This window comes from Rhinoderma darwinii, chromosome 3, assembly GCF_050947455.1.
Source record: "Rhinoderma darwinii isolate aRhiDar2 chromosome 3, aRhiDar2.hap1, whole genome shotgun sequence".
In the NCBI taxonomy this organism is placed as follows: Eukaryota; Metazoa; Chordata; class Amphibia; order Anura; family Rhinodermatidae; genus Rhinoderma; species Rhinoderma darwinii.
In genome coordinates this window covers 208984215-209011939 of record NC_134689.1, presented here as the reverse complement: position 1 = coordinate 209011939, position 27725 = coordinate 208984215, and the positions used below count along the sequence as shown (strand labels likewise).

General features: G+C 42.1%; 1 protein-coding gene across 1 annotated transcript in view; it reads right to left on the bottom strand.

The window, feature by feature from the left end:
* CCDC146 (coiled-coil domain containing 146) overlaps positions 1 to 27725 on the bottom strand; it is a 123913-nt gene that overhangs the window by 75647 nt on the left and 20541 nt on the right. The window contains exon 3 of the mRNA XM_075857330.1: positions 2668 to 2750. Coding sequence (XP_075713445.1) covers positions 2668 to 2750 — 83 coding nt within the window. The remainder of the gene's footprint in view (positions 1 to 2667; positions 2751 to 27725) is intronic.

Below are 27725 nucleotides of genomic sequence, written 5' to 3'. Positions count from 1 at the left end.
CAAACCTCGACAATGGGGGGGGGGGGGGGTCACATGCGCGGCCACCACTTAATTTATTTCCTGCCTGGTGGCTGCCTCACAAGGCAGGACATGGGACAGTTGACCCCAATTCTTGAGATATGTGCGGGTCCCAGAGCTGGGACCCACATCTATAGGACATTTATAACATGTCTTGTGGATATGCCATCACCGTCAGTGTTTAAAGGGTAACTAAGCATTCAAAAAACTTCTGACGTGATAGTGGCATGTCAGAAGTTTGGATCGGTGGTGGTCTGAGAATTGAGACCTCCACCAATCACTAAAATTAAGTGGCAGAAGTCCTAGTGTAAGCGCTCAGCTGCTTAGTTTCTGTTCGTCTTTTTCTGGAAATCAATGTATTGGAGTACGGGCTCAATAGAAAGTCTATGAGCCTGTACTCCGATACATCGGCTTTCCGGAAAAAGACGAACAGAAACGAAGCAGCGGAGCGCTCACACGAGCACATCTTTCGCGTTGTTTTAGCGATTGGTGGGGGTCTCAGTGCTCGGATCCCCACCAATCAAAACTACTGACATGTCACTATGACATGTCAGAAGTTTGTTGAACGTTTAGTTAACCCTTAAGGTGGCAATACCATTTTAACATTATGGTACAGAATTCCAGGACCATATTAGGGCTATTTCCTTAATCACTTCTAATATTTGAAATGGATGCTGACTCTTAACATGACACTGTCGTAGGTGGCTGCATATTCCGCATTCTGCTGGAAAGGATACATTTTGAGGAAAGCCCTGTCAGTCAGCGTCTCTCAGTCAAGCAGCATTGCTGAGAGTATTGTAAGAAATGTTGACTGGCTAATAGTAGCGGACTGACACGTCTCTCCTGACAAAGCGCTTTCTAAATGGTCTTCCCAGTTGAATGCAGCCACAGCATGTAGAGGGGCTTTTAATAAATACCTGCTGTGTGTGTTGCCCTTTAAGGTTCCATATCACATGTATGCATGCAAAGGAGCTGAACCCATGAGTTACAACTTGGTAAAAGTAAGAAATAACACTAAGGTCCTCATGCATAAAACTGTTATTATAAAATCTAGCAACCAATCGAACGCCTGCTTTTATTATGAAACCTGCACTGGAGAAATGAAAGCTGGAATCTATTTGCTATGGACAAACATTAATGCTTTCCTTAGAATTGATTTTATGCATTAGGTAACAAATTATCAAAATTTGGACAATGCATAGTGAACAGGCAGAGTTCCCCTTTAACCCCTTAATGACCAGGCCATTTTGCACGTTAATGACCAAGGATTATTTTTTGTTTTTTCACTGTCGCATTCCAAGAGTCGTAACTTTATTTTTATTCCATCGACATTGCCGTATAAGGGCTTGTTTTTTGCGGGACGAGTTGCATTTTGTAATTGTACCATTTTTAGATGCTTATAATATATTAATTAACTTTTATTAACTTTATTTTAGGAGAGAATTGAAAATAAGCAGCTATTCCAGCATTGATTTTCACGTTATAAATTTACACCGTTTACTATGCAGCGTAAATGACATGTTAACTTTATTCTATGGGTCGGCACGATTACGGGGATACCAAATATGTAAAGGTTTTATATGTTTTCCTACGTTTGTACAATAAAAACCCTTTTAGAAAAAAATTACTTGTTTTTGCATCGCCGCATTCCAAAAGCCGTCATTTTTTTATTTTTCCGTCTATGTGGCCGTATGTGGGCTTGATTTTTGCGGCCCAATGTGTAGTTTTCATTAGTACTATTTTGGGGTACATAGGACTTATAGATTAACTTTTATTAAATTTTTTATGGGGGGAATGGGAGAAAAGAGAGAATTTTGCCGTTGTTTTTTGCGTTTTCTTTGGACACCGTTCATCCGGCGGTTTAATTAATGTGTTCATTTTATTGGTCAAGTTGTTACGATCGCGGGGATACCATATATGTGTATGTGTTATTTGTTTTGACACTTTTACTAAATAAAACCACTTTTTGGGCAAAAAAAGTAGTTTTATTTGATTTTGACTGTAATTTTTTATTTTTATTTTCAAAACTTTATTTAACTGATTTACATTTTTTTTAGTCCCACCAGGGGACTTCACTATGCGATCTGCTGATCGCATATATAATGCTTTGGTATACTTAGTATACCAAAGCATTATTGCCTGTCAGTGTAAAACTGACAGGCAATCTGTTAGGTCATGCCTCCGGCATGGCCTAACAGGCAGATGCTGAAGGCAGACCTGGGGGTCTTTGTTAGACCCCCGGCTGCCATGGAAACCCGACGGCGACCCGCGATTTCTTTGCTGGGGCGCCGATGGGGTGACAGAGGGAGCTCCCTCCCTCTGTCAAACACATTAGATGTCGCTGTCACTATTGACAGCGGCATTTAATGGGTTAAACTGCCGGAATCGGAGCGCGCTTCGATTCCGGCAGTTGCAGCAGGAGCCAGGCTGTGTATAACAGCCGTGCTCCTGCCGCTGATCGCGTGGGTACACTGTCAGTACTCGCGCCATCACTGCGCGAACTAGCAGCTGCAGGGGACGGATATATCCGTCCTTCGGCGTTAAGGGGTTAAGCTTGTGACAAGTCTGTATAGGGACAAACGATAATGACACGGTACAAAATGTAAACGACTTCATTTCAAACACTGTAACAAGTTGTGGGTACAGTACCTTTTCAGGTTCTCATACAGCAGGGTATACTTTGCCTTCAGCTCTGCTACCCTGGTTCCAGGGATTTTGCCAGCTGCAAACAGCTGCAAAAAGAACCAACTGTGAGACAGTTTTCAGTTTTTAAAAAGTACATTATACTATAAACATTATTTAACAGACAGAAAGTCACACCAGAAATCGCAGACCCTTCCTGGTTAAATTGTTATTTATTCCATGTAAGCCTTATATTCTGATAATCTTTGCATAAAAAAATGTTTACACATATCTCATCTTAAAGAGGCTCTGTCACCATATTTTGCAACCCCTATCTGCTATTTCAGCAGATAGGCGCTGCAATGTAGATTACAGTAACGTTTTTATTTTTAAAAAACGAGCATATTTGGCCAAGTTATGACCATTTTTGTATTTATGCAAATGAGGTTTGCAAAAGTACAACTGGGCGTGTTTAAAAGTAAAAGTCCAACTGGGCGTGTATTATGTGCGTACATCGGGGCGTGTTTACTGCTTTTACTAGCTGGGCGTTCTGATGAGAAGTATCATCCACTTCTCTTCAGAACGCCCAGCTTCTGGCAGTGCAGATCTGTGACGTCACTCACAGGTCCTGCATCGTGTCGGCACCAGAGGCTACAGTTGATTCTGCAGCAGCATCAGCGTTTGCAGGTAAGTAGCTACATCGACTTACCTGCAAATGCCGATGCTGCTGCAGAATCAAATGTAGCCTCTGGTGCCGATGTGTCCTCGCTCGTCTGACACGATGCAGGACCTGTGAGTGACGACACAGCGTGATCTCTCGAGAACACGGCTGTGTCTGCACTGCCAGAAGCTGGGCGTTCTGAAGAGAAGTGGATGATACTTCTCGTCAGAACGCCCAGCTAGTAAAAGTAGTAAAAACGCCCCGATGTACGCACATAATACACGCCCAGTTGTACTTTTACTTTTAAACACGCCCAGTTGTACTTTTGCAAACCTCATTTGCATAAATACAAAAATGGTCATAACTTGGCCAAAAATGCTCGTTTTTTAAAAAAATAAAAACGTTACTGTAATCTACATTGCAGCGCCGATTTTCTGCAATAGCAGATAGGGGTTGCAAAATCTGGTGACAGAGCCTCTTTAACCCCTTCGCGCTCAGGTCAGTAATAGTACGTCCTGCTAAGTAGAACGTTCGCGCTCAGGTCAGTACTATTACTGACCTGAGTAAACACGGCGCCATTTAATCCCGGCGCGTGTCTGAGCTGTGATACCTGCTGTTTCCGACAGCAGGCTATCACAGCTTAGTGTGCAGGGACCGATCGCGGTGGTCCCCGCCGATTAACCCCTTAGAAGCCGCGTTCAATAGCGATCGCGGCTTCTTAGGGGTTAAGCTGCCATCGCCGGCCTGCTACACGATAGCGGGCCGTGATGGCTACTATGGCAACCAGAATCCTAACAATGGACTCTGGCTACGCCATCGACGGAAGCCTAGTGGGTCCCGACAAAATCAGGACCCACTATGCTTGCTGTCAGCGAACAGCTGACAGCTCTAATACACTGCACTAGGCATGTAGTGCAGTGTATTAGAATAGCGATCAGAGCCTCCTGCCCTCATGTCCCCTAGTGGGACAAAGTAAAAAAAGTGTGAAAAAGTAAAAAAAAGTTCTGTAAAAATAAGAAAATAAAAGATTTAAAAGTAATAAAAGTAAAAGTCCCCCTTTTTCCCTTATCAGTTCTTTATTATTAATAAAAATATATAAATAAACAAATAAACTATACATAATTGGTATCGCCGCGTCCGTAACGGCCTGAACTACAAAACGATGTCGTTATTTATCCCGCGCGGTGAACGCCGTAAGAGAAAATAATAATAAACCGTACCACAATCACAATTGTTTGGTCACTTCACCTCCCAAAAAATGGAATAAAAAGAGATCAAAAAGTCGCATGTACCTAAAAATGGTACTGATCAAAACTACAGTTCGTTACGCAAAAAATAAGTCCTCGCACGACTTTCCTGATGGAAAAATAAAACAGTTATGGCTCTTAGAATAAGGTAACACAAAAAATTAATTATATTTTACAAAATGTATTTTATTGTGCAAACGCCATAAGACATAAAATAAAACTATAAACATCTGGTATCGCCATAATCGTATCGCCCCGCAGAATAAAGTGAATATGTCATTTATAGCGCACGGTGAACGCTGTAAAAAAAATTTAATAAAAAACAATAGTAAAATTGCTGTTTTTTTAGTCACCACGCCACCTAAAATTAGAATAAAAACTGATCAAAAAGTCGCATGCACCCCAAGAAAACTGCAATGGATTCCTCAAGGTCTCTAGTTTCCAAAAAGGGGTCACTTTTGGGGGGTTTCCACTGTTTTAGCACCACAAGACCTCTTCAAACCGGACATGGTGCCTAATAAATTAAATTAATTAAATGTCACCTCTACTTTGCTCTAAATTCCTGTGAAACGCCTAAGGGTATGTTCACACGGCGGGGGTCCGTAACGGCTGAAATTACGGGGATGTTTCAGCCTGAAAACATCCCCGTAATTTCAGCCGTACCGGCATGTGCAGGCGCTTGAACGCCGCGTCAATTACGGCCGTAATTAGCGCTGCTATTCATTGGAGTCAATGAATAGCGGCTCCAATTACGGCCAAAGAAGTGACAGGTCACTTCTTCTACGCGGGCGTCTATTTACGCGCCGTCATTTGACAGCGGCGCGTAAATATACGCCTCGTGTGAACAGACAAACGTCTGCCCATTGCTTTCAATGGGCAGATGTTTGTCAGCGCTATTGAGGCGCTATTTTCGGGCGTAATTCGGGGCAAAAACGCCCGATTTACGTCCGTAAATAGGCCGTGTGAACATACCCTAAAGGGTTAATAAACTTTTTAAATGCTGTTGTGAATACTTTGAGGGGTCTAGTTTCTGAAATGGGGTGTTTGATAAGGGTGTCTAATATATGGGCCCCTCAAAGCAACTTCAGAACTGAGCTGGAAACTAAAAAATAAAATAAAAATGAGGCAATACTTCGCTTCTTACATTATACTGATAATGAGCCGTGCCCACCCCGAGATGACCCCAGTTTTGACCGTTTGTATAAACGGAGACCCCTATTAGACCATTTCAGTGCCCGGTTTTCCCAAGCATACACCCCCGAGAAGTGTATTTCTATAGATGAATCCCTGGTACATTTGAAAGGGAGGCTTCAATTCCGCGAGTACCTGCCGGGTAAGAGGGCAAGGTATGGCGTGAAGATGTATAAGCTGCGAGAGTGCATCAGGGTATACCTACAAATTTAGGATATATGAAGGGAAGGACACCAGTTCTCAGCCCCCAGAATGATCCCCCCCCCCCTTACTGGGAGTTAATGCAAAAATTGTGTGGGATTTGGTGCACCCACTGCTGGACCAGGGTTACCACCTCTACCTGGATAATTTTTATACCAGCGTCCCACTCTTCAACTGCCTCGCTTCCAGAAGTCCTGCGGCATGCGGCACTGCTAGAAGAAACCTGAGAGGCCTCCCTACGACTCTGCTTGGGCAAACACTCAGAAGGGGTGAGAGCAGGGCACAATCTAGCAGCAACATATTGTGGGTCAAGTACAAGACCAGGGAGATGCCACACCAGTACCCATGTACCTGTACAAGGTACCAGTACAGGGACCCCAAAACTAGACTGCATCCTGGACTACAATAGGTACATGGGAGGGGTGGACTTGTCAGATCAAGTCCTGAAGCCTTACAATACTTCTGGAAGCGGGGCCACAGGCATCGTACCAGGGCAACACTTTTTAGGGGAAGTTCCCCAAACTGGCAAGAAGGGAAAAAGTCAAAAGAGGTGCAGAGTCTGCTATAAGAGGGGGATAAGGAAGGACACAATATATCAATGTGACGCGTGTCCCGAAAAACCAGAGCTCTGTATGAAAGAGTGTTTTCAAATTTATCATCCATCCCTTTATTTTTAATTTACCCCAGTTTTACTCGCTCTGATCCACTTCGCACAGCTTACCCCTCCTCATCTTTCCCCTCTGAGCCCTGCTGCGTGCCCAGGCAGCTGATAACAGCCACATGTAGGGTATTGCCGTACCCGGGAGAGCCAACATTACAGTTTATGAGGTGTATATCTCCGGTGGCGCATGCTGGGCACAATATATCGGACACTGAATTGGCATATATGTATAGAAAATTGCAAATTTCACTCTGCACCAACTGCTGCACATTATCTTTTACACAATACCTGTGGGGTCAAAATGCTCACTACACCTCTAGATGAATTCCTTAAGGGGTGTCGTTTTTAAAACGGGGTCACTTCTCGGGGGTTTCAACTGTACTGATACCTCAGGGGCTTCTGCACACACGACTTAGCACCAGAAAATTCCCAGTAGGCCACATGGTGGTCCTTTCCTTCTGAGCCCTCCCATGGGCCCAAACGGCAGTTTATCACCACAAATAGGGTATTGCCACACTCAGGACAAATTGGGCAACAAAATGCGGTATTTTATTCCTTGTGAAAATAAGAAATTTTGAGCCAAAACTACATCTTATTGGAAAAAATTACATTTTTTTGAATTCACAGCCCAATTCAAATAAATTCTGTGAAAAAACTGTGGAGTCTAAATGGTCACAACACCCATAAATGAATTCCTTGAGGGCTGTAGTTTCCAAAATGGGGTCACTTCTGGTGGGTTTCCATTGCTTTGATACCTTTGGGGCTCTGCAAATGCGACATGGCACCCGAAAACCAATCCAGCAAAATCTGGGCTCCAAAGAACACATAGCGCTCCTTTCCTTCTAATACCTCCCATGGGCCCAAACGGCAGTTTATGGCCACAAATAGGGTATTGCCGCACTCAGGACAAATTTGGCAACAAAATGGGGTATTTTATTCGTTGTGAAAATAAGACATTTTGAGCCAAAACTACATCTTATTGTAAAAAAGTTTTTTTTTTTACATTCACAGCCCAATTCAAATAAGTTCTGTGAAAAAACTGTGGGGTCTAAATGGTCACAACACCCATAAATAAATTCCTTGAGGGGTTTTGTTTTCAAAATGGGGTCACTTTTGGTGGGTTTCCATTGCTTTGATACCTCTGAGGCTCTGCAAATGCGACATGGCACCCGAAAACCAATCCAGCAAAATCTGGACTCCAACAAACACATAGCGCTCCTTTCCTTCTGAGGCCTCCCATGGGCCCAAACAGCAGTTTATCACCACAAATGGGGTATTGCCGCACTCAGGACAAATTGGGCAACAAAATGGGGCATTTTGTTCCCTGTGAAAATAAGAAATTCTGATCAAAAATGACATCTTATTGGAAAAATTGTCATTCTTTTAATTTCACAGCCCAATTCAAATACGCGCTGTGAAAAAACTACGGGGTCAAAATGGTAACAATAACCATAAATTAATTCCTTGAGGGGTGCAGTTTCCAAAATGGGGTCAGTTTTGGGGGATTCCTACTGTTTTGGCACCTCAACACCTCTCCAAACCTGGCATGCTGCCTAAAATATATGCTAATAAAAAAGCACCACCAAAATGCACTAGGTGCTTCTTTGCTTCTGGGGCTTGTGTTTTAGTCCACGAGCGCACTAGAGCCACATGTGGGACATTTCTAAAAACTGAAGAATCTGGACAATACATATTTAGTAGTGTTTCTCTGGTAAAACCTTCTTTGTTACAGAAAAAAAATAGAATAAAATTGAAATTCAGAAATAAAAACGAAATTTGCAAATTTCACCTCCACTTTGCTTTAATTCCTGTGAAATGCCTGAAGGGTTAAAAAACTTTCTAAATGCTGTTTTGAATACTTTGAGGGGTCTAGTTTTTAAAATGGGGTGCTTTATGGAGGTTTCTAATACATAGGCCCCTCAAAGCCACTTCAGAACTGAACAGGTACCTTAAAAAAAAGGCTTTTGAAATTTTCTTAAAAATATGAGAAATTGCTGTTTATGTTCTAAGCCTTGTAACGTCCAAGAAAAATAAAATAATGTTCAAAAAACGATGCCAATCTAAAGTAGACATATGGGAAATGTGAACTAGTGACCATTGTGGGTGGTATAACCGTCTGTTTTTCAAGCAGATGCATTTAAATTCTGAAAAATGCTATTTTTTCTAAATTTTGCAATTTTTCTCAAATAAAGACTGAATATATCGACCAAATTTTACCACGAACATGAAGCCCAAAGTGTCACGAGAAAACAATCTCGGAATCGCTTGGATAGGTTTAAGCATTCCGACGTTATTACCACATAAAGTGAAATATGTCAGATTTAAAAAATGGGCTCTGAGCCTTAAGGCCCAAACTAGGCTGCGTCCTTAAGGGGTTAACCCCTTCCCTCTTTGGCCACTTTTGACCTTCCTGACAGAGCCTCATTTTTCAAATCTGACATGTTTCACTTTATGTGGTAATAACTCCGGAATGCTTTTACCTATCCACGCGATTCTGAGATTGTTTTCTCGTGACACATTGGAGTTTATGTTACTGGCAAAATTTGCCCGATACATGCAGTATTTAATTGTGAAAAACACCAAAATTTAGCGAAAAATTGCAAAAATTAGCATTTTTTTCAATTTAAATGTATCTGCTTGTAAGACAGGCAGTTATACCACACAAAAATGTTGCTAACTAACATCCCCCATATGTCTACTTTAGGTTGGCATCGTTTTTTGAACATCATTTTATTTTTCTAGGACGTTACAAGGCTTAGAACTTTAGCAGCAATTTCTCACATTTTCAAGAACATTTCAAAATGCTATTTTTACAGGGGCCAGTTCAGTTGTGAAGTGGCTTTGAGGTCCTTAGATATTAGAAACCCCCCAATAAGTCACCCCATTTTAAAAACTGCACCCCTCAAAGTATTCACAACAGCATTTAGAAAGTTTCTTAACCCTTTAGACATTGCGAAGGAATTAAGGCAAAGTAGAGGTGAAATTTACAAAGTTCATTATTTTTTTCCAGAAATTCATTTTGAATCCATTTTTTTTGTACCACAGAAGGTTTTACCCAAGAAATGCAACGCAATATTTATTGCCCAGGTTCTGCAGTTTTAGGAAATATCCTACATGTGGCTTTAGTGTGCTACTGGACTGAAGCACCCGCCTCAGAAGCAAAGGAGCACCTGGTGGATTTTGGGCCTCCTTTTTATTAGAATATATTTTAGGCACCATGTCAGCTTTGAACAGGTCTTGTGGAACTAAAAAAAAGTGGAAACCCCCCAAAAGTGACCCCATTTGGGAAACTACACCCCTCGAGGAATTTATTTAGGGGTGTAGCAAGCATTTTGACCTGCCAGTTTTTTTGCAAAAATTTTTGGAACTAGGCCATGAAAATGAAAATCTAAATTTTTTCAAATAAAATGTAGGTTTAGCTAATTTTTTTTCATTTCCAAAAGAACTAAAGTAGAAAAAGCACCACAACATTTATAGAGCAATTTCTCCCGAGTAAAACAATACCCCACATGTGGTAATAAACGGTTGTTTGGACACACGGCAGGGCTTAGAAGGGAAAGAGCGCCATTTGGCTCTTGGAGCTCAAATTTAGCAGGAATGGTTTGAGGAGGCCATGTCACATTTGCAAAGCCCCTGAGGTGACAAAACAGTGGAAACCCCCAACAAGTGACCCCATTTTGGAAACTATACCCCTTGAGGAAATTATCTAGGGGTATAGTGAGCATTTTGACTCCACAGGTTTCTTGCAGAAATATTTGGAAGTAGGCCGTGAAAATGAAAATCTACATTTTTTCAAAGAAAATGTAGGTTTAGGTATTTTTTTTTCATTTCCACAAGGACTGAAGGAGAAAAAGCACCGTAACATTTGTAAAGCAATTTCTCCTGAGTAAAACAATACCCTACATGTGGTCATAAACATCTGTTTGGACACACGGTAGGGCTCAGAATGGAACTAGCACCATTTGGATTTTGGAATGGTTTCTGGGCGCCATGTCACATTTGCTGAGCCCCTGTAGTACTAGTACAGTGGAAACACCCCAAAAGTGACTCCATTTGGGAAACTGCACCCCCTGAGGAATCATCTAGGGGTATAGTGAAAATTTTGATCCCAAAGGTTTTTTTGCTGAATTAAGCCATGAAAATGAAAAAACATTTTTTCCAACAAGATGTAGTTTTAGATCAACATTTTTCATTTTTACAAGGAACAGAGAAGAAAAAGCACGCCAACATTTGTAAAGTAATTTCTCCCGAGTACGGTAACACCCCATATGTGGTTATAATCAGCTGTTTACTTATATGGGAGCATTCAGAAGAAAAGGAGCGGTATTTGACTTTTGGAGCGTAGATTTTTCTGGAATGGTTTGCGGACGCCATGTTGCATTTGCAAAACCACTGATGTACCAAACAAAAGTGACCCGTTTTAGAAACTTCACCCCTAAAGGCATTTATCAAGGGGTGTAGTGAGAATTTAGACTCCACAGGTGTTTTTCAGAAATGAATACGCAGTGGATGGTGCAAAGTGAAAATTGCAATTTCTCCACTGATCTGCCTATTCACCGCACAATATTTTGTGACCCTAGAGAATCTTACCCCATAAATTGTTATGCGGGTTCTCCCGGGTATGGTAATGCCTTACTTGTGGCCATAAATTGCTGTTTGGGCACACTGTAGGGCTAAGAAGGGAAAGACCGCCATTTTGAGAATGGATTTTGCTTGGTAATAGTTCTGTTTGGTGTTTTGCTGGTATTTCAGTTTATAATGTGGGGGTATATGTAATCTGTGCGGAGTACATCAGGTCATAATAAGAGGGTATAATAATTGGGTAAATAATACAATTATCCATAGATGTGTGTTACAATGTGAAGCGATCTGTTATGCGCAGGCCGGTGTCTCACTGATAAATGGTTTTCTTTCTTATCCCCATTTTGTAACGCTCTGCACCTTTTGGGGACTTTTTCTCCTTCGTAGTTTGGGAAATATTGCTGGGAAAGTTTTGCGCTGGTATAATACGGGCGCCCTCGCTTCCACCGGATGTGCCAAATCCATTCCCTTTCCTAGTTCCTAAATACTAGGGCCCTGAAACTCAAGGAATGTTCCCCTCCGGCCTGCGCATTGAGATGTTATTTCATCACCGCATTACTAGTGCCATAACTTTTTTGTTTTTCAGTTGATTGAGCGGTGTGCGGGCTTGTTTTTTGCGAGACGGGCTGTAGATTTTATTGGTACCATTTTAGAACACATACGACTTTTTGATCACTCATTTTTTGGTAAAGGAAATTACCAAAAACAAGCAATTCTGGAATAGTTTTTATTGGTTTTTTTTTCGGCATCCACAGTGCGCCCTAAATTACATGTTAGCTTTATTCTGTGGGTCGATACGATTACGGCGATACCAAATTTATATCGTTTTTTTTAAGTATTGCAGCTTTTGCACAATAAAATCACTTGTTTTATAAAATCATTTGTTTTCTGTGTCGCCATATTCTAAGACCCATAACTTTTTTCTTTTTGCGTGCACAAAACGGTGTCAGGGATTATTTTTTGCGGGACGGATTGCCGTTTTTATTAGTACTATTTTGGAGTAAATGTGACTTTTTGATCACTTTTTATAGCATTTTTTGGAAGGAGATGTGACCTAAAAACAAAGATTCTGGCGCTGTTTTTCATGGTTTTTTTTTACGGCGTTCACCGTGCTGGATAAATTACAGAATAGTTTTGTAGTTTGGGTCGTTACGGACGCGGCGATACCAATTATGTATAGTTTTTTTTAATTTTTACGGTTTTTCCCATAATAAAAGACTTACTATGGGAAAAAAAGTCAGTTTAGATTTATTTTTATTTGAAAAGTGTGGGTTTTTATTGTTTTACCACATTTTTATTAACTTTTTTTACTTGTCCCACTAGGGGACATGAGGGCCTGATGCCCCGATCGCTACTCTAATACACTGCACTACATACGTAGTGCAGTGTATTAGCGCTGTCAGTTATTCACTGACAGCAAGCCTATGTCCTCATCGGCTCCCGTACAAGGCAGACTCGGATGCCATTTTCTGGCGTCCGATTGCCACAGCAACCCAGCGATTGAGTCACTGGGTTGCCGGTCGGGTTAAAACCTATTGAGCGCAGCATCTGAGGGGTTAATCTGCCGGATCGGAGAATAGCTCCGGTCCTGGCAGTTAAATGAGGGTGCCAGCTGTATAATACAGCTGTCACCCCGCGGTGATGGTGCCGGCTCTGCTCCTGAGCCCGCACCATCACTGCGCCATAACTGTACTGCGCTTTGCGGGAACACCTTCCCGGCAGCGCCGTATATATACGGCGAATGTCGGGAAGGGATTAAAGGGGTTTTCCGCTTATGGACAATCCTTACTTGTTAAAAGGGAGCCTTGACAATAAGCTGATCACAAAGTGCCCCCCTGCCGGGACACCCTGCGATCATCTGAAATCTATGAGGAAACCTGAGAGCAAGTGTTCAATTTCCCTGCAGCGCCACCACTGGGGAAATTAAGCATTAAACAGTGCCTATTCAAATCAGTGGGTTGTCTGTGTAAGGTGGGACAGGACAGATCCTCCAAAGTGAGGACGCTCTTTGTAGCTGCTCTCCCCTATGGCCAAGAGCTAAGGAGCCAATATTAAAAGGTTTTCCAGGACTTTGAAATTGCTGACCTACCATTAAGATAGGTCATCAATATCAGGTTGATAGGGGTCTGACTCCAGGCACCTTTAGCTGATTGAAGGGGCCGTGGTGCTCTGGTAAGTGCTGCAGCCTCTTTATTGATTACCAGGCACAGCTTCGTACAGTCAGTAGTGGTTGTGCCTGGTACTGCAGCTCTTCAAACGAATGGGACTGAGCTGCAGTATAAGGCATAGCCACTACCGAATCTACTGACCTGTGCCTGGTAAGCAATGAGAATTGGTCATCAATAGCAAAGTCCCAAAAAACACTTTTTCTCAGAATTCTCTAATAGGGTATATAAAAATGGATTTTGTAAAACTGGACAACCCCTTGATTTTTCTCTCATGTTGCTAAAATTAACAGTTCATTGAACTTGTAATGGAATTGAAAGGTACTAAAGTTCTAGGGTATGTTCAGACAGATTGGACATGCTGCATTAATGTACGCAGCGTATCCGCCCTGGAGCCCACAAGGAATTCTGGCCGAAAAACCGCCCCAAATTGTTGTGCAGTTTTTCGTCTGCTGCGGAATACAGCAGGTAAAAAACCCCAAAAACCTATACTTACCTTATTACCTATGCTAGCCATGGCGATGCGTCCCTCTGACATCCTGCAGGCCGAGCTCCTGGGATGAAGTTTTATCCCATGTGACCTCTGCAGCCTCTGATTGGCTGCAGAAGTCACATAGGATGAAATGTCATCCCTGGAGGCCAGGCTGGATGCAGAAGCAGAGGGATCTGAGTGAATATAACTTTTTTTTTTCTGAGTAGCGATTTTGTCATTGCCGCTTTTCCGCCGCAAAAATCGTAACATCTGTTATTCTTGTGGGTTTTGCCTCCCCAATGAATTCAATCTGGAGAACCCGCAACAGAAAAGCAGCAATTCCGCAACATAGATTGACATGCTGCGAATTAAAAAACTGCACAGCAGGTCAATTTATGAACGTTTTAATCCGCAGGATTTTTACGTGTGGATGAGATTTGTTCAAATCATCCACTTTGCTGCTACTGTATTATGCTGCGGATTTTCCACAACTAAATATTTTACGCTATGTATGTATCTAGTATTTACTCTATGTCTGGACTTTTCAAGTTTCCTTTTTTGACTTGATAATCTACACAGAGTAGTTTACGTTGTCAGGAATATTTTAAGCTGTATTATACAGTGAAGGAAATAAGTATTTGATCCCTTGCTGATTTTGTAAGTTTGCCCACTGTCAAAGTCATGAACAGTCTAGAATTTTTAGGCTAGGTTAATTTTACCAGTGAGAGATAGATTATATAAAAAAAAAAAAAAAAGAAAATCACATTGTCAAAATTATATATATTTATTTGCATTGTGCACAGAGAAATAAGTATTTGATCCCCTACCAACCATTAAGAGTTCAGCCTCCTCCAGACCAGTTACACGCTCCAAATCAACTTGGTGCCTGCATTAAAGACAGCTGTCTTACATGGTCATCTGTATAAAAGACTCCTGTCCACAGACTCAATTAATAATCAGTCTGACTCTAACCTCTACAACATGGGCAAGACCAAAGAGCTTTCTAAGGATGTCAGGGACAAGATCATAGACCTGCACAAGGCTGGAATGGGCTACAAAACCATAAGTAAGACGCTGGGTGAGAAGGAGACAACTGTTGGTGCAATAGTAAGAAAATGGAAGATATACAAAATGACTGTCAATCGACATCGATCTGGGGCTCCATGCAAAATCTCACCTCGTGGGGTATCCTTGATCCTGAGGAAGGTGAGAGCTCAGCCGAAAACTACACGGGGGTAACTTGTTAATGATCTCAAGGCAGCTGGGACCACAGTCACCAAGAAAACCATTGGTAACACATTATGCCATAATGGATTAAAATCCTGCAGTGCCCGCAAGGTCCCCCTGCTCAAGAAGGCACATGTACAGGCCCGTCTGAAGTTTGCAAATGAACATCTGGATGATTCTGAGAGTGATTGGGAGAAGGTGCTGTGGTCAGATGAGACTAAAATTGAGCTCTTTGTCATTAACTCAACTCGCCGTGTTTGGAGGAAGAGAAATGCTGCCTATGACCCAAAGAACACCGTCCCCATTGTCAAGCATGGAGGTGGAAACATTATGTTTTGGGGGTGTTTCTCTGCTAAGGGCACAGGACTACTTCACCGAATCAATGGGAGAATGGATGGAGCCATGTACAGTCAAATCCTGAGTGACAACCTCCTTCCCTCCACCAGGACATTAAAAATGGCTCGTGGCTGGGTCTTCCAGCACGACAATGACCCGAAACATACAGCCAAGGCAACAAAGGAGTGGCTCAAAAAGAAGCACATTAAGGTCATGGAGTGGCCTAGCCAGTCTCCAGACCTTAATCCCATCGAAAACTTATGGAGGGAGCTGAAGATCCGAGTTGCCAAGCGACAGCCTCGAAATCTTAATGATTTACAGATGATCTGCAAAGAGGAGTGGGCCAAAGTTCCATCTAACATGTGTGCAAACCTCATCATCAACTACTAAAAACGTCTGACTGCTGTGCTTGCCAACAAGGGTTTTGCCACCAAGTATTAAGTCTTGTTTGCCAAAGGGATATAATACTTATTTCTCTGTGCACAATGCAAATAAATATATATAATTTTGACAATGTGATTTTCTGTTTTTTTTTAAATATAATCTATCTCTCACTGGTAAAATTAACCTAGCCTAAAAATTCTAGACTGTTCATGTCTTTGACAGTGGGCAAACGTACAAAATCAGCAAGGGATCAAATACTTATTTCCTTCACTGTATAACATGTGCAATTATTTCTGTAAACTATTTTCTCGCTATCCAATGAATTCCTACTTGTTATATGCTTAAATTTGATGAAACATCATATAAATTCAATACTGTACACAAATCTGTGAAGTTTGCAAATACTCCCCTGTATACAGAAGGTCATAACACATAAAATGGTTCTGTAGGGTTTTCCATCATATTACTTATACCCCACTACAGTCTTCTTTACAGTCACTTCTATAATCACATGTTGATTACAAGGTTTCTGACATACTCAGTTTGGATTTTGTGCCAGAGATTGAGGGGCATCTATACTATGTGCTGCCTGTTTCAGAGCTTTGCTATGGGGTTGAGATCTAGAGGCCATGCAGTTAATGAAGTACATAAAGCTGGTCATTATATTACTAAAATGACTACAGGTTCCTGATAACATGGCACTGACCTGCTGTAAGTATCCATCAAAACAGGAAAATAGAGTTGATTCTGACTAGAAATAACATTTATGCAATCTGTTCTGCATTCACCCCACAATTAGACAACTATCATATCCTGGAGGTTTTCTCGTAATCCTGGCCACCTCTCCATACGTTCTACGCCTAGATGCAGAGGCCACCTGCATTCTTTAGATAGGTGCGGGTTCTAGAGGTGTGACCCACATTTATCAGACAATTCTAGAATATACTGTGGATATGCCATTCATGTCTAAGATGGCAATTGTTTACATGGAAGTAGTTACAACAGATTATAAAAAAGCATGTATTGAATTCTCACTTTAAGGGCGATTTAAGGCGGCATTTTTTTGACAGGCAGATTTTAAATTTACAGTGTTTTTTTAGGCTATTTTTATGCGTTTTTTTAGGCTTTTTTGCCCGCAGTCATTGAATCTAATGCAAAACCGCTACAAAAAAACCCGCTGCAAATGAGCGCCACATGTTTTTTTTCTGTCTCCCATTGATTTCAATGGGAGGTCAGAGGCGGAAACTGCTTGAAGAAAGCACATGCCGCTTATTTTTTCAATGAGAGGCCAAAAGACGCTTGGGAAAAAAAAGCCTCTGCCTCCTATTGAAATCAATGGCGGGCGATTTGGGTCATTTCTCCGCGCTGATTCAGACGCAGTGTTCACAGCGGAAACAGACGACTGCGCTATTGATTCCTTTAAAAAAAAACAGAAACCTGCCGGTATGGTGACAAATGGAAACCATTAGCAATGTTTCCATCACCATTGAGATCAATGGTGATGCAAACGGAAGCTAAGGTTTCTGTTTGACTTTCCATTGAGGGGTTCCACAACGGAAACCTCCAACGGAACCCCTGAACGAAAAGCCAACGCTGATGTGAACAGGCCCTAAAATGGTGCAGTCAATAGCGACTGCGGCATTTAAGTGGTTTAACAGAGGCAGGGGGTTGCCATGGCAGCCGGGGGCGTAAGGAAAGCCCCCATGCCTTTCGTGACTATATGCCTATTAGGCATCATTTAGACGAGCGTAATATACGCGCGTGCGACACGCGTGCTTTTCACGCGTGTCGTACGCACCTATATTACTCTATGGGGCAGTGCAGACAGTCCGTGGGTTTTGCGCAGCGTGAGTGCGCTGCGTAAAACTCACGACATGTTCTATATTTCAGCGTTTTTCGCGCATCACGCACCCATGAAGTCAATGGGTGCGTGAAAACCACGCAGGTCGCACGGAAGCACTTCCGTGCGAACTGCGTGATTCGCGCAACAGCTGTCAAACTCTGAATGTAAACAGAAAACCACCACGTACTTTTCTGTTTACAAACATCCAAACGGAGTGTCATAATGATGGCGGCTGCGCGAAAATCACGCAGCCGCGCATCATACACTGATGACACACGCAGCTGTTAAGTGCATTTTGCGCATGCAAAACGCAGCGTTTTTTGCGTGCGCCAAAAACGCACACGCTCGTGTAAATCAGGCCTTAAGCTGTGCCAGAGTATACCAAAGCCTTATATCACATTCTGAAGTCCCCTAGTAAGACTAAAAAAGTAAAAGAGTAAAAGTAAAGTAAAACCATTTTTTCCATAAAAAGTAGTTCTATTTTGTAAAATATGGAAAAAAAATACACATATATGGTATTGCTGTGATTGTAAGGACTCGAACAATAAAGTTAATATGTCGACGTATAAAAAACAATGCATACAACAATGCTGGAATGACTTTTTATTCCATCCCAACACCCCTACCCCCCAAAAAAAAAAAAAAATGTAACCAATAAGCCTCATTTAAAATTGTTTTTATTGTGCAAAAGTAGTAAAACATAAAAACTATACATATTTAATATTGCTGTAAATTGTACCTACTTATAGAATAGAAGGGCTATAGTGAACAGCGTAAATTTAAAACGCATAAAATAATGCTGAAATAGCTTTTTTTTTTTTTAATTCCCTTTCAAGTTAAAGTTAATAAAAGTTAATCAATATATTATGTGTACCTAGAAATGGTGGCACTGAAAAATTCAACACATTCCGCAAAAAAACAAGCCCTCATACAGCTATGCCGGCGGAAAAACTAAAAAGTTATGACTCTTGGAAAGTAATGATGAAAAACTGAAAAGAATGCTTGTCACTAAGGGGTTAATCCATTGTAAATGTACGGCGTGAGTTTAAAGCTCCTGCAATCTAGGTCCATATCTCTAACATCCGGGGACCTTAAAGTGGATCTGTCACTAGTTTATTAATTCCCTATCTCCTAACTAATCTAATAGGCGCTATTATGATGCTTATAACGACAGTGTGATTTTTTTTCAAAAAGATTTATTATTTGCAAAGTTATGTGCATTTTTCTGAATATGATAATTTGGCTATACTTGCCAAATGGGAGGTTACTTGTTCTTTTCACTATGGGTGGTATAATGTTCATACAGTTCTCCTCTTCACAGCCCAGCGTCATCTCTGCTTCAATCGCGAGATCACGCTGTGTTGTCACTTCCCGTCGCAGGTCCTTCAACACAGCGACTCAGGGCTACTCCAGGAAGACCTCCCATTTGGCAAGTATAGCCAAATTAGCATATTTAGAAAAATGCACATAACTTTGCAAATAATAAACGTTTTTGAAAAAAAAAATACACTGTAGTTATCAGCATCATAGCGCCTATTAGATTAGTTAGGAAATTAATAAACTAGTGACAGATCCTCTTTAAGGCAAAAGCAATCTCCCACAGAAGTAATTTATAACTCTAGGGGAATGTACATAGAAAAAAAATCTATACAAAAATAGGCAAAGAAATAAAAATAAAATATCAAACGTCGCCTACACTAATCAATAACATCTCATGCACAGCAGGCTTCGTCTAACGGAAGAAGTCGGAATAGGACGAAACCCATGGTTGGGCTGCTACTTGAAGTGTTTTTCTCATACCTGTTGCGAGTATAATAAATCACCTTTGCGTTTCTTAAAAGCGTACTGCAATATTACTCGTACTTTATTGGCCTAAAATAGGTTAATACCATCTTACTGCCGGGCATAGTTTGAGGAAGAACTACTGGCCTCAGAACATCTTACGGAAATTGCTCACACCTATTTTTACCTGCTGCATCAACTTCGAAGGGACAAACACTGTGGAGTCTTACAGTGTGAATACGGGTCCAACAGAGCCTCAGATCCACATAACGTATGATCGGTGATGTATGTATTCATGTGGATTGACTTTTAAAGTTGCAGGGGCTCTAACTTTTAACTTTTACCTGCTCCGTTATTTTCGTAGCCCAACAAATAAAAAAGTTAAGCAAAATCACAAAAAAGTGCCTGGTCATTTAGGACTAAAACACTTTGGTCGTTAAAGAAGTTAAGATGTGAAAGACATGAAATCAAAATTGTTCCTTGAGGTCCAAAACAAGGAATAACCGATTCAATTAACAGAATGATGCAAGTCTATCACAGTGATGCAAAATCGCAACTGCATATGTAACTTAGGCTGTTTACACGTGTGCTGGGTTTTCTGTTTTTTTGTTCCGTCAAAGCAGTGGTTCTCAACCGGGGTGCCGCGGCACCCTGGGGGTGACGTGAGAACCCTCCAGGGGTGCCGCGACACTCCTCTGAACCACTGTGGCCGTGCTTTCTCTCCTCCTCCTCACAGCGCGAAGTGCATGTGAGGAGTAAATTTTTTTGCAGCCCCCTTGTAGATAGCACCACCATCCTCCGTAGATCGCACCCCCATCCTCTCTTCCTATACATAGCGCCACTGTAGTTCCCTGAAGGAGCGAAATCCCCCGGTGGCTGGGGATTCCGCTCCTGGACGGAGCGCTTGATGTCTCTGTCCAAATATGGACAGTGACATCAGGGGCAACTCCTGAAGCAAAATCTCCATTCACAGCATTGCTGGCGCGGTGGCCGGTGATTCGGCTCCAGGAGAAGCCCCTGATGTCACTTTCCATAAATGGACAGAGACCTCAGGGGCTTCTCCTGGAGTGGAATCCCCGATCACAGAGTTGGCAACGCTGGATCTGCAACAGAGGCTACTAATGGAACCTCTGACGCAGCTCTGAACACAGCCTTATACAATTTGTCACAACAAAGTATCCAAAACAACAAGGCAGCCAAGTATTTTTCACGCCTATGATGCATGTCCAGCTGCTCACAGAAATTATCTACACTAATTGCAGACAATTAAATTTATTGCAACATCTACTATTAGGAAAATAATGTTATATTTGGATAATGTACAAATTACTTAATACAGTTTAGAATTATTTAATTTCTGTTCAATAGAGTACAAACTATTTTAGGCAGTTGAGACATGTGAGCTGTTTAAAAAAAATTGATAATGACCACTTAAATCCCTTATATAATAATAATCTCTACTATAAAACAAATTATCTATTGCACTACTTCTTCTTTACGTGCTTCAAAAAATGTTCTTACCTAGCTACAAGGGGTATATGTTGTATGAAAAAAGAGCCCAGGGACAGCTAAAGCACCTCTACTATGTGAACACCCCACCTAGCGCCTCATGTCTCAGCTTACTGGACTCATGTGAATGTGACATGGCGGTGTACAGGATACTGAATTTAACACAGATTTGTAATTTTTTTAAAATATGTTTTTATTTAAATTTGCATATAACATCATAGACATACCGTACATCGCTTTGGGCAACAGAGCATTACGTTTTAAATAGAGATAGACTTCAAATATGTCACGGTGGGTGACTGAACAGTAACCCTACATTTTTCTACCACATACCTTAGTATAAACCATAGACCATAAATGTTTACTATGTACTTGTGTAGTGAATTATTTTATTTTATGTTCCTTGACACAATTTAAATGTTTTGTAAAAAAAATTGACTTATTTAAATGTCTACCAAGTTGCCCTAGTGTATAAAGATATTCTTGAGCTTAAATATATTTTTACTTATTAAATGAACCTATGTTGAAATAACACTGCTCGGAGTTATACCATGTAGGACATAATTCAGATTATGTCACGGTTGACTTGTGGAACGTGCATTGCTAATCGACAATGACATAAAAATGCCCTTAATCAAAATGTTAGGGAAGGCTGAGTAGCCACTATTGTAGTATTACAATAGGTAATTTCATACTCGGTGACTCATTCATTAAAAAGGCCACAATTTCAGACATTGATGTATTCATTCTATCCAATTTCAAAATGGTAAAACAAGTCATTTGTTATGCAGATTATTAAATACACACGTCTAACTACATAATATAACTACATGAGATACATATGACATTATAATCATGAAAAGACAGTAACACCAGAATAGTTCATGAAGACAAATAGGCTGATGAGGAACACTTGATTTTGATCACTTATATATATATATATATATTAGTCTGATATAGCTTATTTAGAACATATCCCTATACTGATGGTGCATATGAATACCCATCATGCACAGCAATACTCTGAGTGGTAGTGCACATCATTTTACCACCTTAAAAATGTAAACTTACTTTTTTTTGCCTACAATGACAAAAGTAATCTTATTCTGTTTTCTGTTGTGGTGATAAAATCGAATATTAGAAACAATGTGTGTGTACTGCCTCTCAATATAGTATTGGAAACTCTGTTTTTATGTTCAAAATGCACTGTAATACACCAATGACACTTGCTACTTCTTATTATTGTCTTGTACCAGACACTAAGGCCTCATGCACAAGACCGTAATTTTTATACGCAATTAGAGGTCCGTAATTGCAGATAAAATCCTAACCTATTCATTTCTATCGGCCACGGACACCTTCCCGCATATTTACGGGTGTGTGTCTGGGCCGTAAAAATTACCAGCAAAAAATAGGACCATGCTCCTATACTTATTACTGTGAGAACGGTTCGCAAATGCGGGTGACACTCCGCGGCTCGTCCGTGCAGTATTTACTTACAGTAAATGAGGCCTTAGATTTTATATTCAATTTACATTTATTTCACTAGACTATTTGTATCTACTACTATTCCTAGTGTTGTTCGATCTATAAACATTTAAATACCTGGGGAATGGATTGCGCACAGTAAAATAATGAATAATCATAAGAAGTCTATACAGTACAATTCCTGAAGAACCTGGTTTGCAGTGTGTTACCATAACAGATCTCAAACATACCATATTGCAACATAATGCTATATCTGCGGATTGCAGGAAATAGGTATTATCATGTCAGAATTATATTGTGGTTCAAGAGTTTAGACTTTCAATATATGTAATGGAAGCGGCATATGTTACTCACATCGCCCAGCTCCAGTGCCGAACGGTAGAGGCTCCTGCCAAAAGCCCCGTCAGGTTGCTAGGCAACCGGACACTTCCTCCTCTGCTTCTTCTTCTGACTTCAGTCTTCGCGGCCTATTTAAAGGATGGGCTTCCATGTATCCCTTACCTGCAGATCAAAAGGTACATACTGTGTTTTGCTATTGTGCCTATTGCTATTTGACTATGTGTTTCTGGGATACGCTCCTGACTTGCCCTTTGGATTTGTCGTCTGGTTCATGTGGTTCTCCTGGTATTCACTCCTGGCCTGTCCCCTGACTATGATTGCGTCTAATCCTCTAATGTTGCACCCTGACCATTTTTCTGTTGACGACCGTTGGCTACGTTCCTGACTTCACTGAATCTTCTACGCTACAGCGCATCTGCGGCAATCGGCGAGTTTTCTGGGGACAGTATATATCCCACAAATATGTGCAGTTTATTCTAAAATCTAAAAGAATAATATGTTATTTTTCATACATCATTTTACAGTTTATATATAAAGTTAATCTGCAGGAAAAATTTAATAACTGTGTAAATTCTTTTAAAGGCTTATCGTTTACTGATCCTCAGCGACAGCCTTAATTAGGGCCCATACACATGACTGTAATACGGATCCATACAACCTCCGAGTTGTATGGAGCTGTAGCAAAGCACCCATAGAAGTCTATGGACCCTAATTTACCTCCATATGTCTCAGATTTCATACGAAGGCACAGAGTTTTTTTCTGTCAATTTCTGCATGATGGAAAAACGATAACTATGCCATGCTCCAATGGATTAGATTGGATGGAGAATATATTTCTTCTAGGGCAGAATATTACTGATACTGCCACATACAGAAGTACCATATGATGGAACATTGAGTGACCACAGCTCTGTAGTGTGCATGAGGCCTAATAGTTGATATTTGCATTGACAATCCTACCTCTGAGTTCTATCGCTGCCTATCGAGTGCTCTAATCACCCAGCATTCCTGGCTAACTGAATGTCTCAGTGCTCTAATCTCCCAGCATTCCTTGCTGACGCAATGTCTTCACGAAAGTTTTCCTCTGGTGATCTGCATTTGGTAGTGTTATCTTTACACCAGTCCACTGTGCAGTAACTCCCACTGCATTATAGGAGCTCAGCTGTCTGACAAATGTATCCATTGTTTTCAAAAGCAACCAGTAGAATTGTACATGTATTTGTTTTTCCTATAATACTGGTTGTTACTGAAGACCAGTGCAAGATACATAAAACTTTAGGCCTTTTTTATCAAAACTTTCTTACAGAAAAATTGGCTTTGTAGCCCATAGAAACCAATGCCAGTGCAGCTTTCATTCTTTGCCAGAGCAGCTTAAGAAATAAAAGTTGGGATCTGATTGGTTGCTATGGGCAAAAAGTACAGTTCTCCTGTTACGCTGCTTAAAAAAATTATGGGAATATTTAAGCATCATAGTATAACCCCAAGTCAATTAAACTTCAGGGATATCAATCTGTCCAGTTAGGAATCATAAGCGACTGTGAGTCAATTTCATCTGCTTTAGTGAATATGAATGCGACTACAGGTGAACTGGAGAGGCATCAGCAAGACAGCCCCCAAAAAAAGAGAATGATTTTGCAGGTGGTAGCCACAGACCATTCCTCTCTCCTTATCCTTCCTGACGGATTCTTCCTAGTTTTGCTAGTGTACTTGTCACTACTGGTAGAATGAGGTGGTACCTGCAGCCGATTCAGGTTGCATAGGTAGTCCAGCTCCTCCAGGATGGCACATCCATGTGTGTCTACCAACACAGTCTTAAGAGCATGGAGCATCGAAGTTTCAGATTGAACTAAGTTGTTCAATGGGTGCATAGATAGGGGCCCGACCCACTGTAGACTGTGAAGAAGTATAGCGCACACCAATGAGCATGGAGCAAATACCAGGACCCGTGTCATAAGGAGAGCCGGACAGGGCCATAAAAGGTCATCAACCCGTCAGCAAGACCGGTATCTGCTCTTTTGGAGTACAACCAGAGCCCTACAAAATTACCTCTAGTGGGCTACTGGTGTGCATGTTTCTGGCCAAACTGTCAAAAAACGTCTCCATGAATTTGGAACTATTCCTCCCTGCAAATTTGACCAGACGAAGGCCCTAAGCTGAACCGCGCGTCAGGTTGGAAGTCTCTCTGGTGGTATAGACAACATGTGTGTCGCGATCTGTGGGTATGTGGACCCACTAGGCCGCACCGCCGTAGTGGGGAGGCAGTTGGCAAACAACAGAGCACCCAATCAATACAAAGTCCAGCACAAGGGTACCTGAATAGTCCAGACAGTGGCAGAGGCCTTAGCACGGATGGGACTGGATGTGGCAGGTTGCGCCAGACGTGGCGGATGACAGTAGGTGCAGCAGGTTGCGCAAGACGTGGCGGATAACAGTAGGTGCAGCAGGTTGGGCCAGATGTGGCGGACGACAGCAGGTGCAGCAGGATACGACTCCAACACTAGACAGGACTCAGAAAACAACACAGCACAGGATACAGGAACAGATAGCAGGGCACGGGAACTCTTGGGAACAGGATAACACAGAGGGACCATTTGAAAAGACTAACATGGGAATTACTAACAATGCTCAGGCAGCAAGTGAAAGGGGAGGACCCCTTTAATAGTCCAGAGAGATTGGGGCTGATTTGCAATAAAGTTCAAGTGCACGCACTAACCCTTTAAAACCAGGCCCGAGCGTGCACGCGCACCCTACGGGACACAGCCGAGCGGAGCGGAAGTGAGTGCTGGCGTCTCCTAGGAAGGAGATGCCGGCCAGCACTTACGAATCCATGGCCGCGGAGGGGTGAGTAGGAACGGCGGTCCGCGGTCCCTACAGTATCCCCCCTCTTATGCCCCCCCTCTTCTTGGGAACAGAGCGAGAGAGAAATTTCTTAATGAGGGTAGGGACATTAAGGTTCTGGCTCCCAGGATCTCTCCAGTCCACCAAATAGAAAGTCCTTCCTCTTACCCTCTTGCAGTCCAGGATCTCCTTCACCTCAAACACATCAGATGAACTGCTGGGAGCAACTGCGGGACTAGGAGTCTTACTGTAGTGGTTCAGGACCACCGGTTTCAGGAGGGACACATGAAAGGAGTTGGGGATAACTGTCTGTGGGTATGTGGACCCACTAGGCCGCACTGCCATAGCAGGGAGGCAGCTGGCCAAACAACAGAGCACCCAATCAATACAAAGTCCAGCACAAGGGTACCTGAATAGTCCAGAGAGTGGCAGAGGCCTTAGCACGGATGAGACTGGATGTGGCAGGTTGCGCCAGACGTGGCAGATGACAGTAGGTGCAGCAGGTTGCGCCAGACGTGGCGGACTACAGTAGGTGCAGCAGGTTGCGCCAGACGTGGCGGACTACAGCAGGTGCAGCATGTTGCGCCAGATGTGGCAGACGACAGCAGGTGCAGCAGGACACGACTCCAACACTAGACAGGACTCCAACACAGCACAGGATACAGGAACAGGTAACAGGGCACGGGAACACTTGGGAACAGGATAACACAGAGGGATCATTTGCAAAGACTAACATGGGAATTACTAACAATACTTAGGCAGGGAGTGAAAGGGGAGGGCCGCTCTAATAGTCCAGAGATATTGGGGCTGATTTGTAATAAAGTTCATGTGCGCGCACTGGCCCTTTAAGACCGGGCACGAGCGTGCGCGTGCACCCTACGGGACACAGCCGAGCGAAGCAGAAGTGAGTGCTGGCGTCTCCTAGGATGGAGATGCCGGCCAGCACTCAAAGATCCATGGCCGCGGACGCTGAGGGGTGAGGTAGGAACGGTGGTCTGCGGCCGTGGACGCTACAATGTGTATGTACATTTACAAGACTGTCTGAATTTTTGATTATGAATATTGTACTTATGCACTATGGCACTTTATTGTTGTAACCTGTTCCATTATTCTGGTCATTTGGCGTAAATATACACCGTGTTCCAAATTATTATGCACATTGGATTTAAGTGTCAAACATTTAATTATTTTCAATTAAACTCATGGATGGTATTGTGTCTTAGGGCTCTTTGGATCATTGTAATCAATCTCAGACACCTGTGATAGTTAGTTTGCCAGGTGTGCCCAATCAAAGGAAAACTACTTAAGAAGGACGTTCCACATTATTAAGCAGGCCACAGGTTTCAAGCAATATGGGAAAGAAAAAGGATCTCTCTGTTGCCGAAAAGCGTGAAATAGTGCAATACCTTGGATACTATTCATACTATTGTATGAAAACATTGGATATTTCAAGAAAACTTAAGCGTGATCATCGTGCTGTGAAACGATTTGTGGCTGATTCAGAGCACAGACGGGTTCGTTCAGATAAAGGCATAATGAGGAAGGTTTCTGCCAGACAAATTCATAGGATTAGGAGAGCAGCTGCTAAAATGCCATTGCAAAGCAGCAAACAGGTATTTGAAGCCGCTGGTGCCTCTGGAGTCCCGAGAACCTCAAGGTGTAAGATCCTCCAGAGATTTGTAAGTGTGCATAAAGCTATTATTCGGCCACCCCTAAACAATGCTCACAAGCAGAAATGGTTGCAGTGGGCTCAGAAATACATGAAGACTAATTTTCAAACCGTGTTGTTTACTGATGAGTGCCGTGCAACCATGGATGGTCCAGATGGATGGAGTAGTGGATGGTTGGTGAATGGCCACAATGTCCCAACAAGGCTGCGACGTCAGCAAGGAGGTGGCGGAGTCATGTTTTGGGCTGGAATCATGGGGAGAGAGCTGGTAGGCCCCTTTAGGGTCCCTGACGGTGTGAAAATGACCTCTGCAAAGTACGTAGAGTTTATGACTGACCACTTTCTTCCGTGGTACAAAAAGAAGAACCGTGCCTTCCTTCGCAAAATTATCTTCATGCATGACAATGCACCATATCATGCTGCAAAGAATACCTCTGTGTCATTGGCTGCTATGGGCATAAAAGGAGAGAAACTCATGGTGTGGCCCCCAT